This window comes from Cavia porcellus, unplaced genomic scaffold (assembly GCF_034190915.1).
Source record: "Cavia porcellus strain 051 isolate PalLab524CR breed Dunkin Hartley unplaced genomic scaffold, mCavPor4.1 scaffold_2, whole genome shotgun sequence".
NCBI lineage: Eukaryota > Metazoa > Chordata > Mammalia > Rodentia > Caviidae > Cavia > Cavia porcellus.
Genome location: NW_026947485.1, coordinates 30,926,361 through 30,953,765, shown reverse-complemented (window position 1 = coordinate 30,953,765; position 27,405 = coordinate 30,926,361). Strand labels below are relative to the sequence as shown.

General features: G+C 40.2%; 1 protein-coding gene across 2 annotated transcripts in view; it reads right to left on the bottom strand.

Moving 5' to 3' along the window:
- Creb5 (cAMP responsive element binding protein 5) overlaps positions 1–27,405 on the bottom strand; it is a 397,557-nt gene that overhangs the window by 74,355 nt on the left and 295,797 nt on the right. For both annotated transcript variants that reach the window (XM_063239960.1, XM_063239966.1), the window contains 2 exons: positions 25,573–25,699; positions 19,737–19,847 (listed from right to left, as the gene is read on the bottom strand). In XM_063239960.1, the coding sequence (XP_063096030.1) occupies positions 19,737–19,847; positions 25,573–25,699 (238 nt within the window). The remainder of the gene's footprint in view (positions 1–19,736; positions 19,848–25,572; positions 25,700–27,405) is intronic.

The following is a 27,405-nucleotide window of genomic DNA, read 5'->3' as shown; positions in this document are numbered from 1 at the left end:
TAGAACTTCCTTGGAAAAAAGACTCTTATTTCTAATACAGAAAATGATTGGAAAGTTACTAGTTTAGAAAATACGATATAAAAAAGTCCTAGTGGGATATTTAAAAAAACAAACAAACAAGTACTCAAGCTTATTTTGATCTGCAAACTATTTTCTGTACTACAGCCTAAAACTTGCACATCCATCAGCCTTCCTGCTCTAGTATCCTAAGAAATGTCTGCAAACCAATAATGTTTTCCCTGGGGATTTCATTACTGAAAGGGCTCATTAGGAAAAACATTAAAATACGAATTACCTCATAAACTATTTAGTTGTGTACCCAGGGGGAGTGTGCTTATTAGAGCCTAAGCTTTTCACAAATAGAGCTAATCAATTAAACTTCATTAGAAACCAAAAGGACCCAAACAGAACGGATAAATCAGAAACCATCTATGAAAGGACTTGCTTGGAAAAAGGCATCTCCTGTAACTGCTAAAAGTAATTATCAGTTTTGGGGTAGAGAAGGCAATTCAAACATTCCTGTCCTGAGTTGGAATCTCTTGAGGTTCAACAGTTTCTAGATCAGAGGTTCTCAGGATTTAATGTCCTACAAACCACCTGAGGGTGTTAATCCTTGACCCCTTCCCTACTGAGGACTGAACTTGCAGGGATACATGCATTCTAGGCAAGGGCTCCACCACTGAGCTACATCCCCAGCTCCTGAGGGTGTTAATTAAATGCAGGTCTACATCTCTAACAAGCTCCAAGTTGATGCTGAGGGTCCAGGGACCCCATTTTGAGCGGCAAGGTCTTACTTTATATAATTTAGCTGTAAGAAGCCTTCATGGAGTTAAAATGGGCCACTATACACCAGTGTCACACTACACAGATTTTTTCTGGTTGCTCTACAGAAGCAAAGGATAAAAAAGTTACAGGCAGACTGGATTTTTAACCAAAATTTCTCTCCCTCCATGTCACAGAAGAATTTATTTTTGCTGATATTAATGATAAGTCTCTGAATGTTACACTAAAAAGGGTCATCATAAAGTTGGCTGTGTATTTCCTGAGAGATCAACATTTTTTTAAAATACATTTAAAATTTTTTAAATAGTACACAGTAATTATGCATACTTAGGGAGCACAGTGTGACATTTCCGTGTATGTACAAAAAGTATAATGATCTGATCAAGGTGACTGGCACATCTCCTCACACATGTATCATTTCTTAGGGTTGGGAAGCTTCAACATCTCTACTAGTGATTTTGAAATATTCAGTTAATTGTTGTCATATTTACCCTGCAGTTATTTGTCCTATCCAGCCACACCCTGCACCCATTAATCATCCTCTAAAGAGACCAGTTTTTAACAGAAATCCCACAACATATAGCTGTGAGGGATGGCTTTTATTTTCCCCTTTGAATAAGGACATATTTAGTCAGGGTCTGCAGAATCACATCAAGGTTCTGAGCCAACAATGATGAGTGGAAGCTTCAGGCTGGATTTCTAACAGGAGGCTTCCAGCAGGCTCTGGGAGGAAGTGAATGTTCTTAGGCAAAAGTGGGGAACCAGAGGGTCCAGTGCACATTAAAAGGTTAATCTTAGAATCCTTGGACTTAGCTTCCCTTGTTGGTCTCTTAGAAAATAGCAACATGCATCAAAAACATCAGCATTGCTTCTACTGCCAGCCTGATCCTTGAGGGGGAAAGGAGAGCTCGCTGCTTTAGAAGGCTCCAGCCTATTGCTAGGAAAGTCACACGCTCTGGACCTGTGAATCATCTGCTCTCGGCTAAGGGGCTCAGTTCTGCCACAGCAGAAAGGGGGCTCTAAAGTTCACAGCAATTAATGAGCTACAGGCACAGTCGAGATGTATCTGTGCCTAAGTAGTTCTCAGAAGGTGACAGGACATCCCTAACAGGGTCATGATGCTGAAACAGTACCAAACACCTCAGCACATTCAGAATCTGCTGCAGACCTGCAAAGAGGGCCATTGAGCCTTCCCTCAAATTCTAGGCTGCTTTCTATGACATCATCCAATACCAAGACCGAGAATAAGGTCAAATAAGGGCAAGCATCCTATTGAGTTATGAATGTAGAGATAAGGCTCAGGGACCTCAAAATCTATTCCTGGTTTAGTGGCTATCAAGATCCACCTTCCCCTTGTGACTCCTGGGAGCAATCAGTTTACCTCTGAGAACACTAGAATGCTAAGTATTTGCCAAAATGTGCTGAAAGAGAGGTGTGACTGGGACACATGAACATTGTTTTGGCTTCCTCTGTAGACACATCAGGACTACAGTGAGACAAAAGAGGTCCCAGGACACAGCACTGAAGGTGTCTACTTTCAGACTCCTGCTAAAGCACCAAGGGCCAGTTTGTACTCATGTGCAACTCTGAGGGCAAGTGATTTTTAAAATTTGCACCTTGGCTATTCTGTTGCCTGCTTTCCAGATTCTGGAATGGGCAATCTGCAAACTGCTATATTAATTAAGGAAGAACTTTCATTGGAAAGACCAGCCTGGACAGGCTTCACAGATTCTCACAAAACTTAGTGGAATTCAAGATCTGATTTTGCAAAGATAAATGCTGGGGCCCCAGTTAGGCTTTTGTTTAAGATTTTAAGATTTGTTTTTGGAAATCCTCATGGACTTTGTTCCTTCATTCACTCTTCCACCACATTCATATGTTGAAGTCATGATTCTTAGTACCTCAGAATGTGATGGCATTTGCTGGCATGGTCTTTAAAGAGGTTCTAAAGATAGAAGGTCTCTAGGGCAGGCCCTAACCATATATGGCTTGTGTCCTTATAAGAAGCCTGGGAGATATACATGGCGCATAGGATAGATCATGTGAAGACACAGGGCTAAGATGGCCCTCCAAAAGCTGAGGAAGCAGGTCTTGAACAGATCCTTTCTCCTTTAGTCCTTCAGAGGAACAGTCTCACGGATACTTCAATCTTCCAGCCTTCAGAACAATAAGAGAATACATCCTCGAAGCCACCCAGCCTATGGTGCTTTGCTTTGTTATTACAGCTCTAGAAAACTAATATAGATTCAGAAGCAAATTGTTTCCTAACATCTGCTCCTCTCACAGAGGTTTTATTGTTTTTCTCTTTATTCAAAATAGCCTTGAATCACTATGAACAGTGGGCAGTGGTACCTTAGGGTTGACACTGTCCAGAGATCTCCACTGCTTTGCAGTGAAAGTGAAGTAAGTCAAAGCAACCGTCTGCAATCCTATCTGGAAAATTCCTAAGTATATCGTGATAGGTGAGTGTAGATCAGTAGGATAATAACTTATGTTTTAGTGAATCCAAAATATATTCTCTAGGTGAAAAAAGACATTAGAGATTTCTAGCATTATTAATGTTCAGGAAAAGATGAAGGATTGTTCTTGTCCTAATATGAAGTAAGCACATAGACCTGCTTCAATGAGTTCAGCCCTTTCAGGGGGAGGTTTAATCTTCTATGGGTCATCTCCATCACTCTTATTTCTGGTTTCCATGTGAAAAAGAATCAATCAATTGCTTTGACATCAAAAAGTCAAAATATATCAATCAATGCGAGCATAGCACACTACAGCTATTTTTAAGGACTATGAAAATGCCTGTGTTTTAAGCTACTGGAAGATACGGGCTCTTGCTAAGGACAAATCCCAGGGATGCTGATTTCTGTTGTTTGTGATCATCATTCCTCTGGCTTCTTAATTCAGTACTGGTAAGAACTGCCATGTTGGGGATTATGATACTAAAAAGAAAGAAAAAGTTCAAGACCTACCTAGTTCCAGAGATACTGAGTAGTCTTTAAAGAAAGTAGTACATCTTAACTGGGAAAGGCTGTAACTGAGGTAGCTAACAGAGACAGAATCCCTCAGAGAGAAATGTGTTTTCTTGCTTTTTTCTTTCTTTTGTCCCTGAAGCCCAGGTGGTAGACTACATGGTAAATAAAAAGTGCCATCCTTGGGCTTGGTGTGTGGAATCCTGTTCCACACCAGCCTGTCTTAGATGTGTTATGGGGCTCTCAGATGTGTTATGAAATAAAAGGTTTTTGTGGCAATCCTGGGAAAGTAACCATTTCTGACATTTCTTATGAGGAAAACTATTTTGAGTTCTGAGTGACTGACTTTTAAACAGGGTTTGGGAACATCACCCACGCGTGAGAATCAGGGTCTACCTTTGCTGGAGTTGTTTGTTTGCTGAAGATCTACCTGGAAGTCGTTGGGCAACACCACCAACAGGAAATGTGCTCAAGTCCTAGCATTTTTGGTAACACAACAATCTTTAGGTAACAGAAGTCAGCTCATTTAACAAGCGTGTAAAAAAAAAAAATCCCTGTGTGACCCTGCAATATCTTTGAATGTGATCTTGGTGGTGAGAAACTCCAAACATAAGCTCTAGATTGAGCCTTGTCCTGTTGAATTTCTTTTGCCTGACTAACTATCAACCACATTTAACTAAATTTTAGAATACCAAGGGACAATGGAAAAAATAAAATTCCTCTTTTCTCCCAAAATATACATATTATCTTTCCCATTATCTTTTTATTTTCCAAATAGCTACATGTGAGAATTTTCTACTGGCAAGGGACATAAAAGCAAGTCTCAGCTATCTCATTATAAAGGGTATTTTAAATAGTGTTCTGGAAAACTGTTTTCCCCATATTCAATTATTATTTTACACAATTTTTAAAGACCTGGCCTGAACGTGCATCTTGGCACACTTTACATGTATTTTGCTAAAATTTTTCTCTCTATTTTCCCTTAGAATCTCTTTTTCAGTTGATTCTGTTTATTTTCCCTGGAAAATCCAACATTTTCACACTTTCGTATCTACTTAGTCTGGTGCTGTTTCATGGAATATTCTTAATCCTTCCCTCCCTAAATAACTGGAAGATTCTTTCATAAGGCTATTTCTGTGACTGGTGTTGTCCAAACAAGAAACATTATAATCCCCAACAACAGAAGGCCCAGTGGCTTTCTCGATATGCAAGACCTCAACTGCAGATATTCCCAACAGAGGAAAACTGCCAAACAGAAAAGGGAAATGGTCACTGAACTGATTCTCCTTCTAGTAAGTCTGTGTGTAACCTCATGGGATAAATAGCCAGGGAGAGTTTTTATGAGATCTGAATTACATGACTTAGAGAATAAAACGTATACATGCCCACGGTTGTTTCCTGCCATTTTCACTGGATCTGCCCACATTATATACCCTATAATTCACCTAGAACTGTTAGTTACATCTTACCTATAGTGCATAAAAACTGCTTTTACAGCTCTCTCCAGCATGCAACCCACACATCAGCCAGTGATTTGCATAATCCTTAACATTCCCCCCTCCCAAATCCTTTTTTTTAGCCACCTAATGCAAACGTCCCTGCACTAATCCATGCTAACACTATTTAGAAGGGGGACTATCCCGTGTAAGTTGGCACAGTTCAATAAGCTCTCTATTGTATAAAGAACAGTCTTAGTAAAAAGACATTAATGAATATGCCAGTGAGGAAAGCCTCAGCTTCTCAGTTGCTTGCTGGACCCTAATGCAGTGAGCACTTTGTGAAACTTAAATTTTTTTAAAAACCAAGGTAAGGAATTTAATGCCACCTCCTCATCTGAATCCTAATAGATTTTCAAGACTCAGATCACAAGCAGCAGCTTCACTAACCCTGCAGACTGGCCTGAACTCAGCTCCCCTTCCCCACACCCATTTCCTTAGGCTTGAAGTAACCAATCTCACTTCTGAACTCAAATATAGTTTTTTGGGGAAGGTAATTTTTAATAACACCTTAATTTTAATTAAAGTGGCCATGGAAGTTATTTAGAGGCAAGGACTGAGTTTCATGCATCTTAGTAAAGCAGATTAAAACAGGACATAGAGTAGATGACACATGCTTCTGAAAGAAGTAATAAACTAAAAAATAGCTAACATTTTCATGCTATTTTCCCTTAGAATCTCTATGTTACAGTTGACTCTGTTTATTCTCCCTGGAAAATCCAACATTCTCAGACTTTCAGATCGACTTAGTCTGGTGCTGTTTCATGGAATATTCTTAATTGTGCTGTCCAATATAGCAGCCACCAACCACATATAGCCATTGAGTCTTGGGAAATGGCTAACTCAGAACTGAATTTTCATTTTTATTGGATCTTAGTGATTTTATAATCTAAATGGTCACAGGTGGCCAGTGGCTACTGCACTGTACATCACAGGAGTGTGCAGGACTGGACTCATCTGGAAGTTCTCTGAACAGCTGCTGGTGAGATCTCACTGTCATCAGCATGAAAGTAGACTAGTAACTTCCTTTGCACTTGTGTTCTATTATACCATTTATGACAACATAATCATCTACTTACCTAATTCTCCCACTGGAGTGTAAATTCCTTGAGTTATTTGTTAGAGTTATAGTTCCAAGAACCAAGGATAAGTTAGCATTTGGAAGAAAAAAATAAAGATTGTTCTGAATGACAGTTTGAATGAATAAACTGGTTGGTGGACAGGGGTTCTTTACAACAGATTTACTAAATGAATCTCTTGGTACAAAGTGACCTGGTAACTGAGAGGTTAATGGTAGCGATGTTACAAACTACCTTCGTCTAAGGAACACACAGCTCTTTAGCCTCTTTCTCTCACAAACTCAACACTGCCTTATCCTATCCATAGGTGGAATTTAGTGGGACAACTTGCTTGTAAATCCCTTGGTCATTAATCCATGACTCTGTCCAGACTTGTTCTTTAAGGAAATTCCCAGAAGACCTAGCTCACCGCAATGATGGAATGAGATAAATATGCTTTTTGCTGTGATCCCATGTTCTCACATACCCCATACTGGTCTACAGAACAGCTGGACTCATTCATCAGACTTGAAAATAATCTGGTTTTCACACCCTGTTATCATGGGTATGGTTGTTCCCAAGGGCTTGTTGGCAAAGACCCTTTATAACATGTCCCAGAGATCTAAACACTTCCATCCAAAAGGGGTTCTCTAACCCCATTGCTAATGTTTCTTCTAAGTCCATTTTCAGAGTATATGAAGATTCCTCTTTGCAACTAATAATGATTCTAACCATGTTGGAAAGAAATAAATGCCCAAGTTGGCATGGTATCACTTGTGTCATTTCAGGGTACAGAGTTGAGTGCCAGGGCTAGACATATTCCAAATATTTGTATAACTTAAAGTGATTTGTACAGGCAGAGTAAAATTTTATTTTAAGCAATGGAATTCAATGAATATTTGTTGGTGAGCCTTTGGTCTTCTATGTAATTTATCTCTAAATTTTATACTCATGTTTATGAACTAATGAGTCATAACACAATATCATGTATTTGAAAATACTCTACAATAACCCAGGCATGATGATGCATGCCTGTAAATCCAGCATTCGGGAGGCTGAGGCAGGAGGATCATTGTGAATTCGAAACCAGCCTGAGCTATGAAGTAAGCTCAGACCAGCCTGAATGGCATAGTGAGATCTGACTCAAAAAGACAAAAATGAAAAGACAAGAAAAGAAAAGAAAACAAAAGAAAGAAGAAAGAAAGAAAGAAACTATGCTACACTGAATAGTAGCTTAAAAATATGTATTTAACTGTTTGAAAAAAAGTTTAAGTGTTTACCTTTACATAGTCCAATTAATTAGAAAATTTAAAATAAAACTGCATTACTTTGGTGAGTTTTTATCCTCTATAAAGCATAAGGGCCTCTCTATAAAGGGCACGGTAGCTAAATCATTGATCAAAACTAGGAATATATTCTAGAACTGATTCTTGCCCATCTTTGCTAAGTGATCAAAAGTAATTCACTGAGTCTTTCTTAGTTTCAATTTTCTCCTTTGAGACTACAGATCTTACAAAAGTACACTGTAAACAGCATTAGGCCAGTAAAGAAGAAGCATCCTTTGAATCAGGAAAAAAGAAAAAAATATAAAGAATGAAATTATTGAGTGCTAAATGATTATCCTGTGTTGCTTCATTTAATCCCTAAAACTTCTCAAAGAAAAACCCTATGGATGTCCCCATTTTATAGATGAAAAAATACAGAACAGGTATAAACACCAGGTCATGCAGCTAAGATCCAAGCTGGGCTGTCTAATTTCCAGTGTTGGTTTGTTTCAACCAGTTCTTCATTTTACTCCTTTTTTATTTTTGGAGCTCTGGGGATTGAACTCAGGACCTTGTGCATGGTAAGAAAATGCTCTCCCACTACATTCCGTCTCTTGCCATTTTCAAAAACCTCATTTTGATTCCAGGACTCACTAAGTTGTCCAGGCTGGCCTTGAACTTGTGATACTCCCAACCCAATATCCTAAAAAGCTAGAATTATAGGCCTATACCACTATGCCTGGTCATTTTGCTTCTAAAAGAGGAAAAAAAAAAATGCTTACCTTACTTTTAATTTCAGTTAGAAGCAGTATTTTCCATAAAGAGCTAGCCTGATAGTCTATGTGAAGGGTATGAAAATATTCTGTACATCTTAAAATAATAGCGAGCAGTAATTACTTAACATTATTGTTAGAAACGGTATTTTCCAATTTAACATTCAAGGTTTCATACATTAAAAAATTATCTTTGAATTGTTTGACCTACAGTCATTTGAACTTCTGCTAGGGCAGAGATTTGAACTGCGTTTGCTCTCCAGCTCTAGATGGGGACAGGGCCAGGACAGCAACGTCGTTTTGTTCTCTGCCTATTGCACAGGGAAATGATGTGTGACATGAATAGGTTTGGGAATCTTAACAGTGCCTCCAGAATGTCAGGGAACTACCAGTAAACACCAGTTGACACTGGTGATAAATGCTTTCCGGGCCACTGGCATCGCCTCCTTGGTACCAACTATGTGTTTGGGCTATCAAAGCAGAGACCCATGCAGGGTCGCCTCTTTCCTAGAAGCACTAGAAATGTGGGCTCTGAAGCCAAATCTCAGGCACTGTCCTCTGTACATCATTTCTTCTGTCTCCTCTGTAAAAATGAAGACAGCTACCAGAGAGACTTAAAAATACCTGAGCTAGGTGCTCTGTGCATAGTCCTTTACTGAATCCCTCCCCTACAGAGAGCATACAGTGAGGGGACCCATGATCATCACTTGATGCATATTTAATATATTAACTAATTAATTACTAACATTCATGCATTTGACCCATTTGTGCTAACCCTGTGATGGGTGTTTGGGTCCTTCCTTCCTTCCTTCCGAGGAGCCAGACACTAGTAAGGAGGTTTACAGCTCGGTTAACAGAAGACTCACTCCGCTTCAGAATCATTATTAAATCACTCCATGGCACTTAAACTGCTTATGCTTCCTGTTTGTCTTTTTGGCTTGAAAATGAATTCAGTGACACTGACCCATCGGAGAATGATGGTAAAGTTTACCATAAATTCACAAGGTGACTAGGGCAATGAAAACGATCACAGATTGATTTGTCATAAAGGAAGTAAGAGCTGGATCCAAATAATCCTACCCCAGACAATTGTGAATGACAGACCCAAATCTTTCATTTACTGGAGATACTCAGGTAAATATTTAAACAATCAAGGTTTGGCTAGGTTAACAGAGGAAAGACGAAACAGCCACACTCATATTGCTAAGAAAGCCAATAGTTTTGCAATAAATAAGTTAAATGAGTATAAAAATCAGAGGGAGTTTAGGAAAAATAACTATAAAGCTCTGCTGCCATGCAAAAAAGTGATTTAAATTTAAAAAAAAAATCCACAACAACCCCAAAAGCTAGGAGAAATATTTCAAGGTATGTAAGTAGTCTTAGAGAACAGAAAGAGAATTAGTAGGAAAGCTGGTGAATAAAAATTTGAAAATATGATAACAAGAGGATGTCCTGCCCTGTCATTAACTTTCTGGATTCCAGTACAAATCTCAAGGAAGAAAAATCACTGCTGTCATTCAGGAGACCGAGGAAGGGAGATTGCTGAGTGCCTGAGTGAGAGACTGAACAAGACAACATAGATACCAGGCAACCAAAGAGAAGCAAGAGGGGAGGAGGGGACGGAGGGGGCGGAGTAGGAGAAGAAGGGGACAGGGAAGGGACAGGAAGGGGAGGGAAGAAAAATGGAGAAGAGAAAATTCTTTTCAGGGCAATTTCAGAACTGAAAAGTCAAAGGAAGCATCACCATGTCATGTCATACATAACTACTACCCGTGGCTTGGCTGGCAGGGATCCAGATGTGGGCAAATGTGGGGAGATTCTCACCTGGTCAAACAGCTCTCCCATCCACTTATCTTGGCCCCTGGATCTTTACTATTTGTGAATTAATCACTTAAGTTAAAATCTTACCTTCTCCCTGAAACTTAACACACACACACACACACACACACACACACACACACACACACACACCAAAGAGCACACATTTTGAAATGACGTATTACTGTACATCACTGTATCACCTATATCTGCAGTAGTTTATCAGACTTTCTGACTTTCATTCTATCAATAAACATCTACTAGGAACCTAGTGAATGTAAAAAGATACTGAGCTGGGGTATAGGGCAGAAACAAACTGGCCTCTACTCTCAACACGTTCACAGGTTGAGAGGGAAGTGGACAGGGAGACAGTGACAGCATCGTGAAACTCCAGGAGAAAGAGACAGAAGAGGTGCCGGTGGAGTTCACTCGGCAGGCAGCCTGGCTCCTGTCCACCTTCCGCCAGGTGAAAACACTTCATAGGGAGCGCGCATTTGCGCTGACTCTTAAAAAAAAGGAGGGGTGGGTTTGCAGAGGAGTAGGGGATTCTGTGCAGAGAAGATAGAGGAGGAGAGGCGTAGAAAAAGACAAGGCAGACACAGGGACACTGCAGACTTGGCAAAATATTTCACTTGCGTGAAAAAAGGTAAGGCCACCGGAGCAAGGCAGCTTCAGGAAGATGCCAGGCTCCGAGGATGGGCTTCAGAGAAGGACCTTGGTGTGCAGAAATGAGGGAAAGGCAAAGGGTCATTATGGACAAGGTACCAGCTGGTTTGGTGTCATGAAGGCTGGTGTGGTGTGTTCCTCTGGAGGATGCCAGAAGACAGAAAACGATGCTCCCGAAAACGATGCAAGTGAAACACTTTGCCATGTCTGCAGTGACACCTATGTGTGCTCCGTACATAGCACATCGCACCCTACACTGAAGTCAGTTTGCTGACTTTCCTATCTTGCCACACATTTCACCTCTGGGACATGAGGCCACAGCGGGGTGGGAGTCTCGTCCTCTTGAAACACACTTTCTTCTAAGAACCTACTGGTACATCTAATTCATGCTAATGCAAATGTAACAATAACATAGCACTCGCTAGCCAGCTTTTAAAACTAACAGGATAAAGAGAATTTTAAATTTTATCCACTGAGAAAATGTATTCTTTGTTATTTTTAGACTCAAAGATTGGATTCTCTTTCATTCTTAAGAAAACAAAATCCCAAACCTTTAAGGAAACTTTGCCCCCTCTCTACTCCAATGCCACAGCTTCCACCCACCTCAAAGCCCGAATTTTCTGACAGATTCACTGTACTTAACCGCATAAAAAAACAAATCAAGGCAGGGCCATAATCACAAAGTGCAAAGCAAACTTTCATTACTAGCTGTGCTGGCAAAAATCTTGGAAAGTGTAAGCTATATACATTCCAAGAAAAAGACTAAAATACATCTCTACAAAGCAGAGCTTCCCTGTAACAAGATTTGTTAAATTCCCCTTCCTCTCCTCGGTTTTTTTCAACATAAGCTGAACTTATTTTCACAATGTTCCAAAGTAGATAGAGACGTACATGCGAGCACACGTACACCAAGACACAAGGAAGACTTGTTGGAAAACCTGTTGAGAGCGAATGTTCCGAACCAGACCCTGTGCTGTGTTCTTGCATAGATGTGTCTGATTTTAGGCTCAGAAACATTAAACAAACACAAAAACAGCACGTGCTGGGCTGGATGACAGAGGCAGTGAACAAATATTGCGATTATATTTCACCTATTGCCATGATGACCAAAATTGGGTGGACTCTGGGGAAAAGAAAAAGAAAGGAAATTGGGGAGACAATGAGTCTTAGAAAAATGTCTGAGTATATGTATGAGGAGCCTGTTGTGAGGGTGGAGAAGGGACAGCCCAGGGAAGAGACGTGAAAAAAATGAAGTCTGTTTCCATACTCCTTGTGCTTGTGGGACTAGAGGGCTCACCCCTACAATACGCTCAGCACCGTGCAGAGCCCAAGAAGCAAAAGAATGATCCCCACAAGCCCAGCCAAACACAGATGAGACATGGGAGCATTGGCTGGTTCCAGGCAGAATAAAGGCAATGTGTATTAAATATTAAGGGGTGGGAGAGTCTGTGTGCATTCATGTATGTGGATAGTAATACCTTAGTGGTGTTAGGACTACCAAGCTTCAAGAAGAATCAGAGAACTGAGCCCATTCCTTCAGCCAATCTGATGGTTTCTTTCAATTCCCAGTTGACACAGGACAAAACTATCTGACACTCTTCTCCTCTATATGCTTTTTTTCCCCCCAATTTTATTTTATTTTTTATTAGTACATGTTTGCGGTACATAATGGTACATAATGCGGTACATAATTCCTTGTGGGGTCGCTAATTAACTTCTGCAGAAAAATGTTTCAGCAAAGAGAGTTGTTGGAATACGGGCGCACAGTGGCTGGCCGGTGACCTTCCCCATCAACTCCTGCCTTGTACGTGGAGAACAAAAGTCAAAAAATCTGAAAATCAGGACTGTAGGTCCTGATTCCCCTTTTCTACTAATTAGCTTGTGACCTTAGACAAGTTATTAACTTAAACTCTAGGGCTTTGTTTCTCCAAGAAAAGGATTTTGGGAAAAAATCCTGAACCCTTTCCTGCTTTGGAATTTGGCAAATGATAGATAATAATCTTTAAATTCTTGTTTTTAAGAGAAATATAATCAAATGTATCATCTCACATGCTCAGGGTTCTGACCAGAACATGGAATATAAATTCAACATGAACTTTTCCTGTTTTGAGGGGAAAAAAATCGTTGCTAGCCCTTGTCATACCAGGTATAATTGGATCATTTAGATGTTCTCTAAAAAATGACTTGGTGTATTTCTACATGAAGTTTTCTATAAAAAGCAGCAATGGCAGATAGAAGCTTATACTTTCAGCCAACAAGAAGGAACTGAGGCTTCTCTTAACTCTGAGTACGGCTGCTTTCAGTTCTTTAATGATAACCACCCAGCTCAGTTTCAGGGCTTGTCTTGAGCACAGGGAAACAGAGTTCCTGATGATGAGCCGTGGGTTTAACATCAACTAAGAGGTGCCTGGGCCCGAGTACATCTTACTACACATGTAACTTTGTTTTTATAAAAGCCTTGTTTTATTCAGAATAAGTCACCACGGGGACACAAGGGACAGCATGATACATTAGAAATGGAACAAAAGTCAAAGAAGACCTAAGCTCAGCTCTGGGGTGCCACTGTGTGATGCTGGAAAAGTCACTGAACCCCTCTGTGTCTATAAAATGAGAACAGTCATATTTTCCTTATGACCCTTCGGGGTTGCCATGAGACTCCAATGAAACAATGTACATGTGAATACGTACCAATATGCAAAGCATTCTCTGAATATAAACTCACGGGGTGATCACCCCGACTGCCCGCAAAACATGGTTGAAGGCCAGGACCAAGTGTCTGATGCCCGGGTTCACGTGCCAGCACCATGTTTACCAGTGGTGAATGTTTCCACAGGTTATTGATTCCCCAGCGTATCAATGAGAGGAAAATGAGAGGAAGACTTACATCTCCCTCATCACATTGTTTCCAAGACTAAATGAGAATATATTTCAAGATGTTTAACAACATATATAAACGCTTAATTGATGCTGACAGCTGCAATTTTCTCTTTCTTTTCTTTCTTGCTTTTTTTTTTCTTTTTGAGGCAGGGTTTCTTCATGCAGTTCAGGCTTGCCTCAAACTCACAGGGATTCTCCTGCCTCAGCCTCCTGAGTGCTGGAATTTCAGGTATGCGCCACTGTGCCTAGCTGACAACTGTAATCTTCTACTACAGGGCAAATTGCCTATGCGTTGGGGTACATCAGACATATTAGTGAAAGCACAGGTTGTGATCGTTGTCAAGAATCTTACATAATTTCTATTCATCTGCCCACTGGATGACAGTTTTCATAGCCATGGGGAATAAAGATTCTGAAAAAAAGTGGCCACCTTAGTTCTGTCCATCATCATGTTTTGATTACTAGTTTCAAGGACACATGGCCACTAGCATGATTCAGAAGTTAATGAGGGCTTCCTTAAAGTCAGCAGCACTTCCTGCCTGGCCACAAAGCTTGTGCAAAGTACACAGTCTGGTCACTCACTGCTTTTTATTCCTGCCCTTTTAGGAAATGAAGCTGGGGATAATTAAAGCAAAGAGGCAAATCGAAGAGCTGCATTTCTCAAGGGTGCCAGGGAGATGTTACCTGGAGACTGTCTTTTCATGTGTGTACATTCTCCAGCCAGCCCCATATGGAGTCAGGCTTCTCTGTGATTTATCTGTTGGACAGTGGGTGGCCAGGGGGCACCGTAGGCAAACAGTCATCCGGCTCAGTAATTAGGGAGGGGAAAGCCAAACACAAACACACCCAGGCTGACATTCAAAACAAAGTGGATATTTAACCACGACTACTCAGTATACTACCCTAGTTCTTGTCTGCCAGTCTGCAAGGAGGAAATCACGAGCCAACAGAAGCTCTGGTAGTAATTTATCAGCACAGCTGACCGAAAGAGCACAGTCCTGGGTTAAAATTGTGGGTCTGAGTGTGGAGCCTGGACAAGTCCGTCTCTATCCCTGTATCCTCATCTCTGAAAAGCACAGGCTCTCTGGTTCTTTTGGTTTCTTTCACTTATTTGTTCAATGCATATATTTATGTATTTATCTAATTATCTAATTAATTGCAAACCTAAGTATAGGGGAGGTATTGATAATCAATGACCAAAATATAGCATGACCAGCCCATCACAATCCAGGAAAGTGCATTAGGCATTGATTGCTCTTAATTCCTAAGAGGACAATATTCCAACATCTTTTTTTTTTTTTTTTTTTTTGAAGGACACACATATTACTTTTCTCTCAAGGAAAAAGTATGATAGGTGTTATTTGCAGATGTCTTTCAAAGAAATTAAATATATTCAGCTATTCCTTGTAAGATGCTTGCTTGGTTTGGAATTTATCTATTTGTATCCTCTCCTCAGCTTCACCCTTATCCCTTACCCAGTCCATCCCATTCTCTTTCCTCACTACAGTTTCCCATATATCAATTCTCATTCATTATTCCTGGACTGTTTCACAGTTTAAGGCGCTTGCATGATGCAAAGATTATCGTCAAGGTGCTTCTACACGATCAAACTGGAGAAAGACACTCGTAAAATAAGAAAAGACAAAAGGGTGTCTGAGTAATAAGGCAGTGGAGCTGGGCCAGGAGATGAGGCCAAAGCACTGGTAAAACCACAGGGGAAACGATACTGTTAACAACTCCCGTTCTCCAGGCTTTTAGAAGTCTAAACTGAACTTGCCATCTTTGATGTAAATATAAATGAAATAATTTGATTTTTAACTCTGTAAGGCTGAGGCAGGAAAATTGAGCCTGTGCTCGGAGAGACCTTGTCACAAAATAAAAAATAAAAAGGATGAAGATGTAACTCAGTGCGAAGATCATGAGCTCATTCCCCAAGCATCTGACTTAATCTAGAAGCTACTGGTATCCATAGCTGTGTAATATTTTTGTCTAAAGGATCGATGTTATGTTTTGAAGGATCAAAAAGCTTTGTCCCTGAAGTGTGAGACTTAAGTCTTTGTTATGGGATGTGACACTGAGCTTGTAAACTTCTAAGAGCCACTGTTGTCTCAGTTGTAAAGTGGGGACAGTGCCTTTGTCAAAGCGCTGATGACAAAACCAAGCACAGCTATACATACCTTCTGCCTGGTATCAATGCTCTGTAGCTTTCACTAACCCTGTCCAAATTGAAGGTACTGTCTGGGGATGGCAGTCAGAGATCTCCTGACTGCTGAAAATAGTTGTTTACCTGCCACCCTTTATTTTAATGATTCTGTAGGGAAGTAGTCATCTCATCACTAGTGAGACACAGGACAGACATATAGACTAATCCTCCCACCCTCCAAATGATTATTGAGCTTCCAAATTTATTATAGATTTTTTTTCAGTTATGAAGATTAAACCTAGGACCCCACAATGGTAGGAAAGCATTATCCTACTATACTGAGTTATATCCCCAGTCCTTTTTATTTTGAGACAAGATCTCTCTAAATTGCTCGGGCTGCGTTTGAATGTTGGACCTTCTGCCTCATTCTCCTGTGTAGCTGGGATTAGAGGTATATACAACCATGCTGGCTTATTATCATTTTTTTTTTTTTTTTGTACCAGGGATTGAACTCATGACTTCTCACTTGTCAGATAGGCACTGGGCTGCTGAGCTATATCCCCAGCTACTATCAATTTCTTTAAAGCAAAAATATTTTCCAAAACTAGACAAAATTGGTCTAATTCTTACAAACTGAAATAACCACAAGTCTGTATGACTCTGAGAAGACCGTGACCATCACGGAGGAATCACTTGCACACCACCACTGGGAAACTTGGCCCAGTGAAGTTTGTACTTCCCTATCTTCTGTCTCCTTCCTCCGTTTTTCCACTTTTCTAGGCTCACTCCCATCATCCCCTCATTCTCCCTATTGAATATTAACGATTTCCACCAAGTATCCAGTGAATTTCCTGGGCTCAAGACTCTGAAAGGAAGAACCTATTATTTGGCAGGGTTAGGGAGGTGAAAGGCTATCAGGACTTTGTGTCTGCTATGGCCCTCAGTTGAACCCAAATATGCCTGTACAATTATGACACCATATCTCCATTGGCATAATTCTGCACAAAAAAGAATCTAAATGAAACTAAATTCTAATCAGTCAGAATGATAACAAAACTATCTTAGATAGTACATTGATACCTATGCATATTAAATCAAAAGATTGGCACGTATGCTTCTTGATTTAGGACAACCAGATTAATGGATTTGAGAGATTGTTAAAAACGCTCAATTTACTCTCTTCCAAAACTAAAATGACTGGTTTCATGTAAAGAAAACAGAGACATTCTGATGGGACATTCCTAATCTGAGAGCCTCTAGCACAGTTGTGCATGGAAAGCAATCCTGTCTTAAGCGTTTGTCCTCCTCTAAGATCTCCAAGTTTCCCAAGGGACTTGGGATGATGGCTGTCATCAGGAGTCGATGGTGAGTTGGAAATGAATTTGCAGACACAGGGTTCCTGAGAGAGCAAGTCTGCGGTGCTGTGGAATGGGCAACACCTCCCTTGGAGCTCTCTGGTTACTTGTGCGCTCTGAGAACACACCCTGCCGAGTGCATTCATCACAATAGCCCATGTGTGACCTTAGGAAAAGTCCTTGAAAACACTGAAACAAGAGTCTCAGTTGAAATCTGGAATCCATTCCAGTCTTACACAGGAAGAAAATTAGGCATAGAACAACAAAGCCCATAGTTCAGAGAAACCTGGGGAGGCTCTGGCTGACATTAAAATCATGGAAGGTTTCTTTCTTTCTTTTTTTAAAAACTACTTAGAATTTTATAAAAACTTTTCATCTAAGCAGCCCCAAGAGCTGCTCAAAATTCTGTATGGCTAGTATGTGGCAATAGCTGGTTTCTCCAGTAAAGAAAGCAAGCAGAATAAGAGATGCTGAGTGACACTGAAATTCACCTAGCACTTTTCCAAGCTTCTAAGTAAATGCTGTTTTTCCAAACCTAAGTGGCCAATACTACTATTTCCCCCTTTGGATCAATATATTGGCAATAACGGGGAGCAGGAGTAGAAGCTGGGGAATAGGTGTGCTCCCTGAGCCCCCAACTCCATGATCAATTTCATTAGCCCAGAAACCACGGGCCTGGAAATACTCACTCAGAGCACAAAGCAGCAGAGTGGTGTGCTTGCTCGGTGAATTTCACTCGGCAAACATTTGTGGGTGACACTATTTTTATAAGTATAGCTCAATTCCCTATTGCTATTAGCTCACATTATTCAGGATTAATTTGCCATATCCATATTGTAGGATTTGTTTCATACACGTAAATAATTATAAACCTGCACTACCTTTGGAAGCATGTTTGTTCTTTGCCAACAAGGAAAAAAAGTCAGGATATTTCTGAGTCAAGTGGTGGCACAAAATCCAGAGAAAATCAACTGGCAGAGAAATTTGGTTTGGAATTACATTTTAGAATCCCTCTAAAGTTTATCTGGAAGGTCCCCTTTCAAAAGGAGAATAGGCCTGAGGCAAATAAGCTTCAGGAATCATCCAGCTGGGGCTTAACATCACAGATCCAGACCCCAAACGCTGATTCTCCGTGCATAAGAAATTTAATTTTGTTTTTTCTTAAGTACCTTCACAGTTCATTTTTTATTTTTCCTTAAAAAAAAAAAAAAAAAAAGGTAAATGGCATTACTTTGGTCTCCAAAACAGATGCCAGTTAGAACTTTATTCTGCCAGCAATTTATTTGGTTTGGCTCCATACGGCTTAAGTTGAAAAAATATTTGCCGATTCCAAAAAGATTTAACGAGCCCCGCTGTGGCGGCTGGTGCCATTTGGCACATCACAGAGCTGTGGCACAGCAAAGAGAGCTCTCCTGACCACAGATTTTATTTGCCCAAAGTAGCCAACACTGGTGTTCAGTCAGTTCCTTGGGTCAAGAAGCTGCCCATCAAATGAGTAAAGTTTCCAAGAGAAAGTGACCAAGCCAGGCATCATAAAAACCCCTTGCTGACATTGAAAAGGAAGTTTCTAGGTCCTGCTCCATCCCTGCACAGGAATTGGTGGCTGACCTTCAGAGCTGTCATAAGTAACTTTACACCAAGAGCCCCTAACCCGTCAGTCAGCATGCAGGCCAGATAAGCCTCCGACTTCTAGCAAACACCATCTTATTAAATATCAGATACAAAAACTTTGCAAAGTATATTTTGTAGTCATTTGATTCTTTACTAATTGTACTATCTGAATTTCACTATCTAAAAATTGAATAATCTCTTTTAAATTCTCAGGTCAAGCTGCTGCTAAATAGTACAAGCAAGTTTATATTCCAGTGGCAGACATGCATGGCTTTTAAGACTATTTAGAAGAATTCAGATGCATAAATTTTTCACTGACATTGGAAAGACTGATCTCACGGCACACAAATATCACATGTTAAGAATCCCTGAAAGTTGTCATCTGAAGCCATGTTTTTCAGTGTAGGCTGCAAGAAAATCAAGTTGTCATCCTTTCAAATCAACATCACATCTGACAACTACAACAAAAATGCAAAGCATTTCCATAATAATGTGCACTTAGGAATCAGAGGTTTGTTTTCATAACATGGGAACAGGAAGACTGGCATTGATATTATAACTATTTTGATGAAGGTGTTGGAACTCTGGATTATTTTTGTTATTTCACATGGTAGGCAAACGTACTTGAGCATATCTTACCCTAACGCCTATGGATCTCCCAAAACTTCTAAATGTCGCTTTCTTTAACATCACATGTCAACCCAATGCTTGGAACATGTTTATCTGATGCCAAGTGCTTACAACAAATATCCTCAAAAGAGAGAGATATCCTCAAATATCCCTGAACTGCCTTTTTAGAGAAAGATCTATTCACCAAAACAAAGACAGAACCCTTCCGGCTGGCTTAGCTGATATTGTTGAGTCAGGGTAGAAATCAAAAGAAAAATTATGAAATAGTAAATGGATGATAGCTGTTATTTACCATTTTGGCTTCTGAATGCATTGGCTGGACTTGAGGAGAAGCGCAGGGGTTACTGAGATTTGGACCTTGCATCCCCATGATGCTGGAGTTCACTGACATTTGTCTCTCCATCTAAGAGAAAAGAAAGCAACAGAATTAGAAATCTGAGACAGGTAATCAGGGTCACAGACAAAGGTGCACTTCCCCTCCAAATGATCCTTTAAGATTTCTTTGAAGAACTATTGAGAAAACTGGAGGTTTAGGATAAATTCAGTAAAGTACTCCTGAGCCTTGAACCCAAGCCCATCAAAGAATCATCCAAAGCTAAGCCTTTTATAAAAGATTTCTTATGCCCAACACAACTGTTGTCCTGATAGATCATTTTCCAACAAAATTACTGAGTCTTTCCGCTTAAGCACACATTCCACCCATCACTAACCACGCCTTTTTTATAGTTGTAAGAAACAATACATGCATAGAAAAAGTAAATGCGCATATAATGTACAAAATAGTTATCTCAGGTTATTTTTGGCATTTTTTCCCTCCCTAAATTGAATGCAGCAAACAGGAATCTTTCAGCACTAAGAAAAACATAAACTTAATTTTAAAATGATATTCTCCAATATGGTGGGTCTTCCTCTTCCAGCTCATCAACATATCCAAATTACCCAGCCCAGGTATTTGAACTGCTTTCCTGAAGCCATTTCCTCCTTCTTCCTAACCTGATCAAGACTCTGCAAACCACAGTCTCAGGCCTCACCGCTTAGCTGGGTCTTTGGGTAGGTGAAAGAGAACTGCCCTGGGCTTTAGATAATGCATGGACAATGCTGATACATTATCCTCCTCTGGCCTCTTTCCATCTAGAATTAACACCACTCAGATACTTTTTTTGTCTTGTGCTCCTATTAAGAAGTAAAGGTTGGGGGCCTCTTATCTGACATGCTTAGAATGGCAAGTATTATTTTGTTTTCAAATTATCTGCATATAGATAAATGAGATGTCCTCAGATAGAATCAAAATCTAAACAGGAAAGCATATTTTGTGGTTTTATATTTCATAAACATCTCCTGTGCATAGCCTGAAGGTAATTTTATAGAATATTTTTAGTGCTTCTGCATTCTGAATGTCATCTATCACGTCACATCAGATATGCAACTTCTCACTTGTGCCATCGTGTTGGGAAAAGGTTTCAGATTTTGGGTTTAAGGATGTTCAATTTGTATAGCAAATTTTCCAGTTCAGCCCAGAGAGGATATATCTGGTTAATAGTGTTTACTGTTACTAGAAAATTAATACTTTTCATAGAATAAGCTAAATCAAGTATACTTAATGCAAGAAAATAAAACCTTGTATTTTCTTTAGGGAGAAATAGTTTGTTAATACAAATATGTTTGCATTTACCAAAAGATAAACATGAAAAGGATGATTGGAAATTTGGGAGAAACCAGGTATTTGTCCTAAGTCAGCCTAGGTTCTCCTAGAAATTCTGAGAAATTTCTGATCAGTTTCAAATCATGTGAGATGGAAAGTGTGGAAAAGAGAGAAGCTTGAAAGTGATTATTTAACTAAATGACTAAAAATTCCTTACATTGTTGAAATTCTATGATTGTGATTCCACTTGTGTCTACCCTGGGCCAGTTCAGTTAGGACCCTAATCTGTGAATTAGCATAGCTGTGGACTAAAAGTTTTCACCTAATTGACTGGAGTCACTCAGCCTTGGCCTTAGCATGAATTAGCTGATCAGTTATCTGGCAAGGTATGAATATCACACATTGGGTCAAAAAGAGCTCACCAAGGCAGATTTTCTAAATATTCCAGAGCACCTCAGCAAAACTTTTTGAGGTCTTACCAATTCAGCAAAACACAACATTCACTCCTACGTACCCCCTAAATCTCCCGGCAGCCTAGATACATTTAATTTTTGAAATCATTGTTTTAATTAAAGTAAAATACATTCAACATAAAATTTACCATTTTAAATACCATTAAGTACATTAAATTCAGTGCCGTTAAGTTCATTCACGTACCGTAATTGTTAAGTCATGAAAATTTCAACAGTTCCATTGCTCTAAAAAATGCATATCAGTTATAACTCCCACTCATAGAGGTAGCGGGTAGGAAAGTCAGAATAGCATTTGCCTACTTATTCCAATAGATGACCCTTTTAAAGAGAGAAATCCAAGTGTGAATGAACTTTTGCCTTCAGTTTTCCTAAGAAGGCTCTTTCAAAAGTATGAGTAATTGTCCAGAGTCTTCCATGCTACTAGCTATACAAAGAGATGAGAATAGCCTGCTGTGGTTTCTAGATAGAGTCAACAATCCATTTTTTTGGAAAAGTTTTCATCTATGATTGTTTCTCCTGCATGACTCACAGAGTACTACATCGAAACAAGCTGATTTTTCTATCTGTTACAAAAATGAGGGCTGGGGTATAGCTCCATGATAGAGTCTTGTCTTGTATATTCATGGTCCTGAATTTGATTTCCGGCACCAAGAAAACAAACAAAAATTGCGTTTTACATTTTGTGAATTATTGTTGTACAAACACAAAGTGTCAGGAGGGCCTTTCCAAAGAAAAGAATTAGTGCTTTTTGTTAACAAGCCTTGGTCTGCACCAGAAGCTGGGCTTTAATCAGCTGAGTGGAGTTGCCTTTGTTGAATGCCCAGCGTTACAGGTAAAATGCCCAGGCAGGGTGGTATGGCTCAGTGACAGAGTGCTTCTCCAGAGTGCTGAGGCCCTGCATGTGATTCACAGCAACACACACACACAAGCAAAAACAGATAAAGAACCTCTTTCTTTTTCACACACTGAAAACAAGAGCTAGACTGCCCACAGGTTGCGGCACATTTGTAAACAGGCATAAATGGGTGTTCATATTTCTAAATGATTAGTTTGACTTTCAAGATGAGCAATCACAACCCACAGAAGTATTTGTTCTTCTTTTGTCCTTTTCTTCCTACATTCTCAGAATCTAACAGAGTACCCTAGCATCACAGAAGTTTTAGAACAAATGAATGAATGAATGAGTAAATATACCATTTTGTTTTAGACCAAGGCATTGTGAAATGTGTGGGGTGACCACATACATTACAAATCAGTTAAGAATCTCACCTTCACCTGAAGACACACTTCTAACTTTTAACATTAGGATTTATGGTTCCAGGGCAGGAACTCTAGGGAAAAGCTACCCCAGACCAACCTTGAAGACCAAAGTTGAATACGAAACTAACAAAGAAAACCCCTGAATTTCCAAGGCCTGAAACCCTTAGGATATACTTAGAGATCCTGTATTAATTATCATTAGTAACATTAGCAGCACTCTAGACCAAAGCGTCTCAGACTCACTACTTTGGTGATTTGGGGTCAAATAATCACTTATGGGGCTGTTTTGAGTACAAAGAGCCATTTAACAGCATTCCTGGCCACTGCCCACTAACATTAGTACTCCCATTCCACTCCAGATGTGACAACCAATAGTGTGTCCAGATATTACCAAATAGTTTCTGGGGAACAGAATTGCCCCCAGTTGAGAATTACTGCTCTAGGCTGACACCTACTGTCATGGCAGCTATACACATCACAGATATGAGCTGGGAAACTTCTGCAGCGTTAGACTATACTGGCTCTTTCCCATGCACTATAATCTCTGCTTCTATCCTGAAGTATCAACAAGAGGTCAAGTTCTAGGAAGAGATAACATGGAGCCCAGGGCCAGACACCTTTTCTCTAAGCCCTTTCATCTCAAGGGAAGGGTTCTACCTTTGCCCCTGGGAACTGTATCTGGTTTAACTAAACATACATGCATGTATGTGTGCATACATACATGCATATATACATACATTAAATTCTCTATAGCAGCACTTTTGTGGATAAGGAGTAGAAGTTCTGAAAGGAACCTAATACAGTACTAGATAAGAGGGATTTAGAATCCAAATAAAGACGGCTCATGTTGGAAATCCCTGACCAACTGATTCAACTGAACAAAACCTGGGAGATTTGCACTGATGATGCTGTTTTCCTTCATCTGCCAAGGGGTACTGGGGGTAAAATCCATCAGCTTGATCTATCTATCCTCTAGCTCAAGGTTGCAAAGATTGTTTCCAACTTGGATCCCCCAGTCTTTGTAGTGGGCGGGTCCTTCTCTCCAAACTGAGGTCACTGAGCCCTTCTCCATTCCATAGCGTACCCTTAGAAGATGAACAAACCACACAACCAGGGATGATCTAAGTCACTCAACATGAGTTGAGATGCGGGTTTCAGTCACAACTCTTCATTCATGAACCATTGACATTAGACACTCCCTGTTACTTCTTACCTTTCAGATTTTGATCTGTAGTATGGATATTCATAATCATTGCAATCTTATCCCCATAAAATTGCTGGGGAAATGAGATGGCATAACAATGTTGACAACTCTTTAATATGTTAAAATGCTCTGTGAGCCCTCATTAATCTCTTATGAGAAGATATTAACCTAGCTGTTGCACCATATCTGGGGATTTTGAGATCTCCTGTAGCCCTGTGAATCAGAATGCCAGTCTTGTTCCCCAAAGTACAATGCCAAGGAGGATGAGGACAGACAGGGAGGAGGCTGCATAGAAAGAGAGAAAGATCTCCTCTGCAGTGGTGTGAATCTCTCTTCTGGATTTAGCTATCATTCTGGAGGGGAGCAGTATTGTGATTACAAGTGGAAATGCAGTAGTCAGACTACCTGGATTTAAACCTCTACCCATCACCTAAAGCTATGTGACCTTCATCAAAGTACTCAGCCCCTCTGTGCTTTCACTCTTCATCCATAAAACCATTTTAACAGTGCCTTCCCCATTGGAAAAGTGAAGGACTGAATGGACATATACTTTAGAAGTGAAAGAATGGGCTTTGCAGCCAGAACTTCTGGCTTCAAAACTTGTTGCTGTGCTTCAGCTGAGCAAATTGGTTGCTTTACTTTCTCATTCAAAAAAGGGGAGTAGTAATAGAACTACATAGAATCATTTTTTATGTATTGACAAAGTGCTTAGAAAGTGACCAGCACACAATAAATATGCAATAAACGCAGCTAGCATGATTTACAGAACATTATTTGCATAAATACATATTAATAGCTATTATATATGATCAATATTATTGTTATTATAATTATCACTCTGAATACTGGCTAGATCATTGGCAGTTTATGGACAATGGATATAAGTCAAACCGGACTTTGGAGTGCAGTCATCCCTTGTAACTGAAAGGGTTCTAGAACACTCCTCCTTTCCATTTATAACAAATGCTGTGCGTGTTCAAATTCAATGCATAAAAGGGCATAGTATTTGAGTAGAACCTATACATATCCTCCCATATATTTACTCATCTCTAGATTATTTATAATAGATTATTTGCAATGCAAATTCTATGTAGATAGTTGTTACATTGTGTTGTTTAAGAAATAATAACAAGGGGAAAAAAGAATCTGTACATGTTTAGTACAGGTGCAATAAAAAAAAAAATACTTTCCATCCACAGTTGGTTGAACTGCAGATGTAGAACCCCCAGACAGAGAGGGATAACTATAGTTAGAAAACATCGTCTCTTTGAGCAAATTCTACTCCATGGGAGTTGCAGGTTCACTGGTCATTAGCAGGGAGGTGGATCCTGTTTCCTAGCAAAGTGCCAAAGGACAGCAGAGCCAGCAAAATGCCTGGGGATGAGTGGCTGTGCCTTTGAGGCAAAGAGACACACAGCTTGGGCTCTTCACTCAGAAGCTGCAGCCTGCTTCCCAGCCAGGTTAGATCACAGCTTCTCCTTCCTTCTTTCAGGAGCCCCAAGCCTCTGCACTTGGGAGAGGCTTCAATGGGACTCACACAATCTCTTACCGGCATCAAGACAGCAGAAGATCCAGGCATGGTTGGGTTGGGCAGGGTTCCGGGCATGGAGGCTGGCATGGGCTGTCTCTGTCTGTTGTGGAGATGTAGCAGAGAAGAGAGAGAGCCTGGGACAGGCCTGGGAACAAAGGAAAAACACCAGACATTACTTCTGATGCCCTGGGCCTGTTCACCAAGATCCAGAACCAGTGGGGACACCCATACCCACATCATATGGGCAGCAGATCAGAGCCAATGATGGGAGAGCCACATAATTGAGGATATTAGGGAAATAATAACAAATAAAATACAAGCCTGATTTCCTTTGCTGCTTCCTAGTAAATACATCAAATTCCACTTCATTTCCTGAGCCCTGTTATTTCACCGATGTTCAACAGAGACAAGCTGTGAAATGTCCCACAGTCCTGTTCCAAGGAAAGGGCCAGGGAGGTGGAATCCTGGGTCCACTGAGAATCTCAGTCTTTAAAGTATCTTAGCGCCGGAGGGACTAGTACATATGTTTTACCCACATTGTCCCTCACCTCTCTGCCTGGAAGCCCACCTAGCTTCTCTCTGGATGTATCTTCACCTTCTGCGTTTGCAAAGCAAACTCCATTCATGAATGTCTAGCAGAAACCCATTTTGAATTTTTTACAGTTCTCCACTGTGAGTACAAGAATCCAAAGTCAGGCCACAAAGTCAAGCAGCCAGACTGCAAATCACGGTACTCAGGACAGCCTTTCTGGGGGTGAATCCAGAGCCCAGCCCAATCTCTCATTTCATGTAACTCGAGGTGTCAGGCTGTTTGACAAAAACTGATTTGGGCCTGACCTGCTGGACGTGGGTAAGCATTCCTCAGGGGAGTACATGGTTGGAGCTGCAGCTTCTACTTAAATAAATAAATAAAGGCCTTAAATTGATTTAATGAGCCAGGGAATGTGGAACTGAGGGGCAAAGGAAATTATTTGTGTTTATTAAAAATGGCAAACAAGTGACCTCCCCTGCTAATTCTCAATCTCCTGATGTTTTTGCTCTGGGGAGCTATATAAATGTTAAACCATTAAATTAAAGGTTTAACAACAAACAAAACAAGGCAAACAAAGACCTCTTGCAACCTCGGAGTCTTCCATGGGTGTTGTGTGATGAACTTGCACTTCTAGAATTAATTCATTTTCTAAAGAAAAACAGGAGATTCTCCTCATGCTAAAGAACTGGATAAGGCTGCCGCCATGTATGTTGACTTTCCTCTGCTCCAGGGAACCACAGCCCTGTGTGCAGCCCCAGCACAGGGGGGCAAGGAATTGCTTCTCTGGGGCCCCTTTCTGGGGGACTCACAGAGAAGCAGGGACTGAGATGATAGAAAGGCTAACATGTTCTTCCTTCACCTCGCTGTTAAAATTCCAGAAAAGATTAAGTTTTCCACTCTTTTTTGCCTGAAGCTCTTTTGGAAATACAGTTAACTATCACAGTTACACACATCCTACAAGGATTAGTCATAAATTAGTCAAGATTTATATGCTTAGGGAAGTGTATATGTGAAAATATGAAAGACTACGAAGCCATTCCATAGAGGTTATGTCAATGCATACAAATTACACCCGGTTTTATTAATAGAATGTGTGTGGAAGTGAAAGTAAAGTAGCTTATATCAATGAAATGAGTGTTTCCCAATCAGCAAGTGAAGTGTCAAGAATATTCCTTGACATGCGCCCTTGGGATCACGGGAGTGTGGACTGACAATAAGGACCAGCAGCTTTCACAGTTTGAGGAGACTTCTGGTTCTAATTGCTTCAAAGTATTACAGTAGATTGTGACCACAGGGTCTTAAAATCCGTCTCCCTCAGA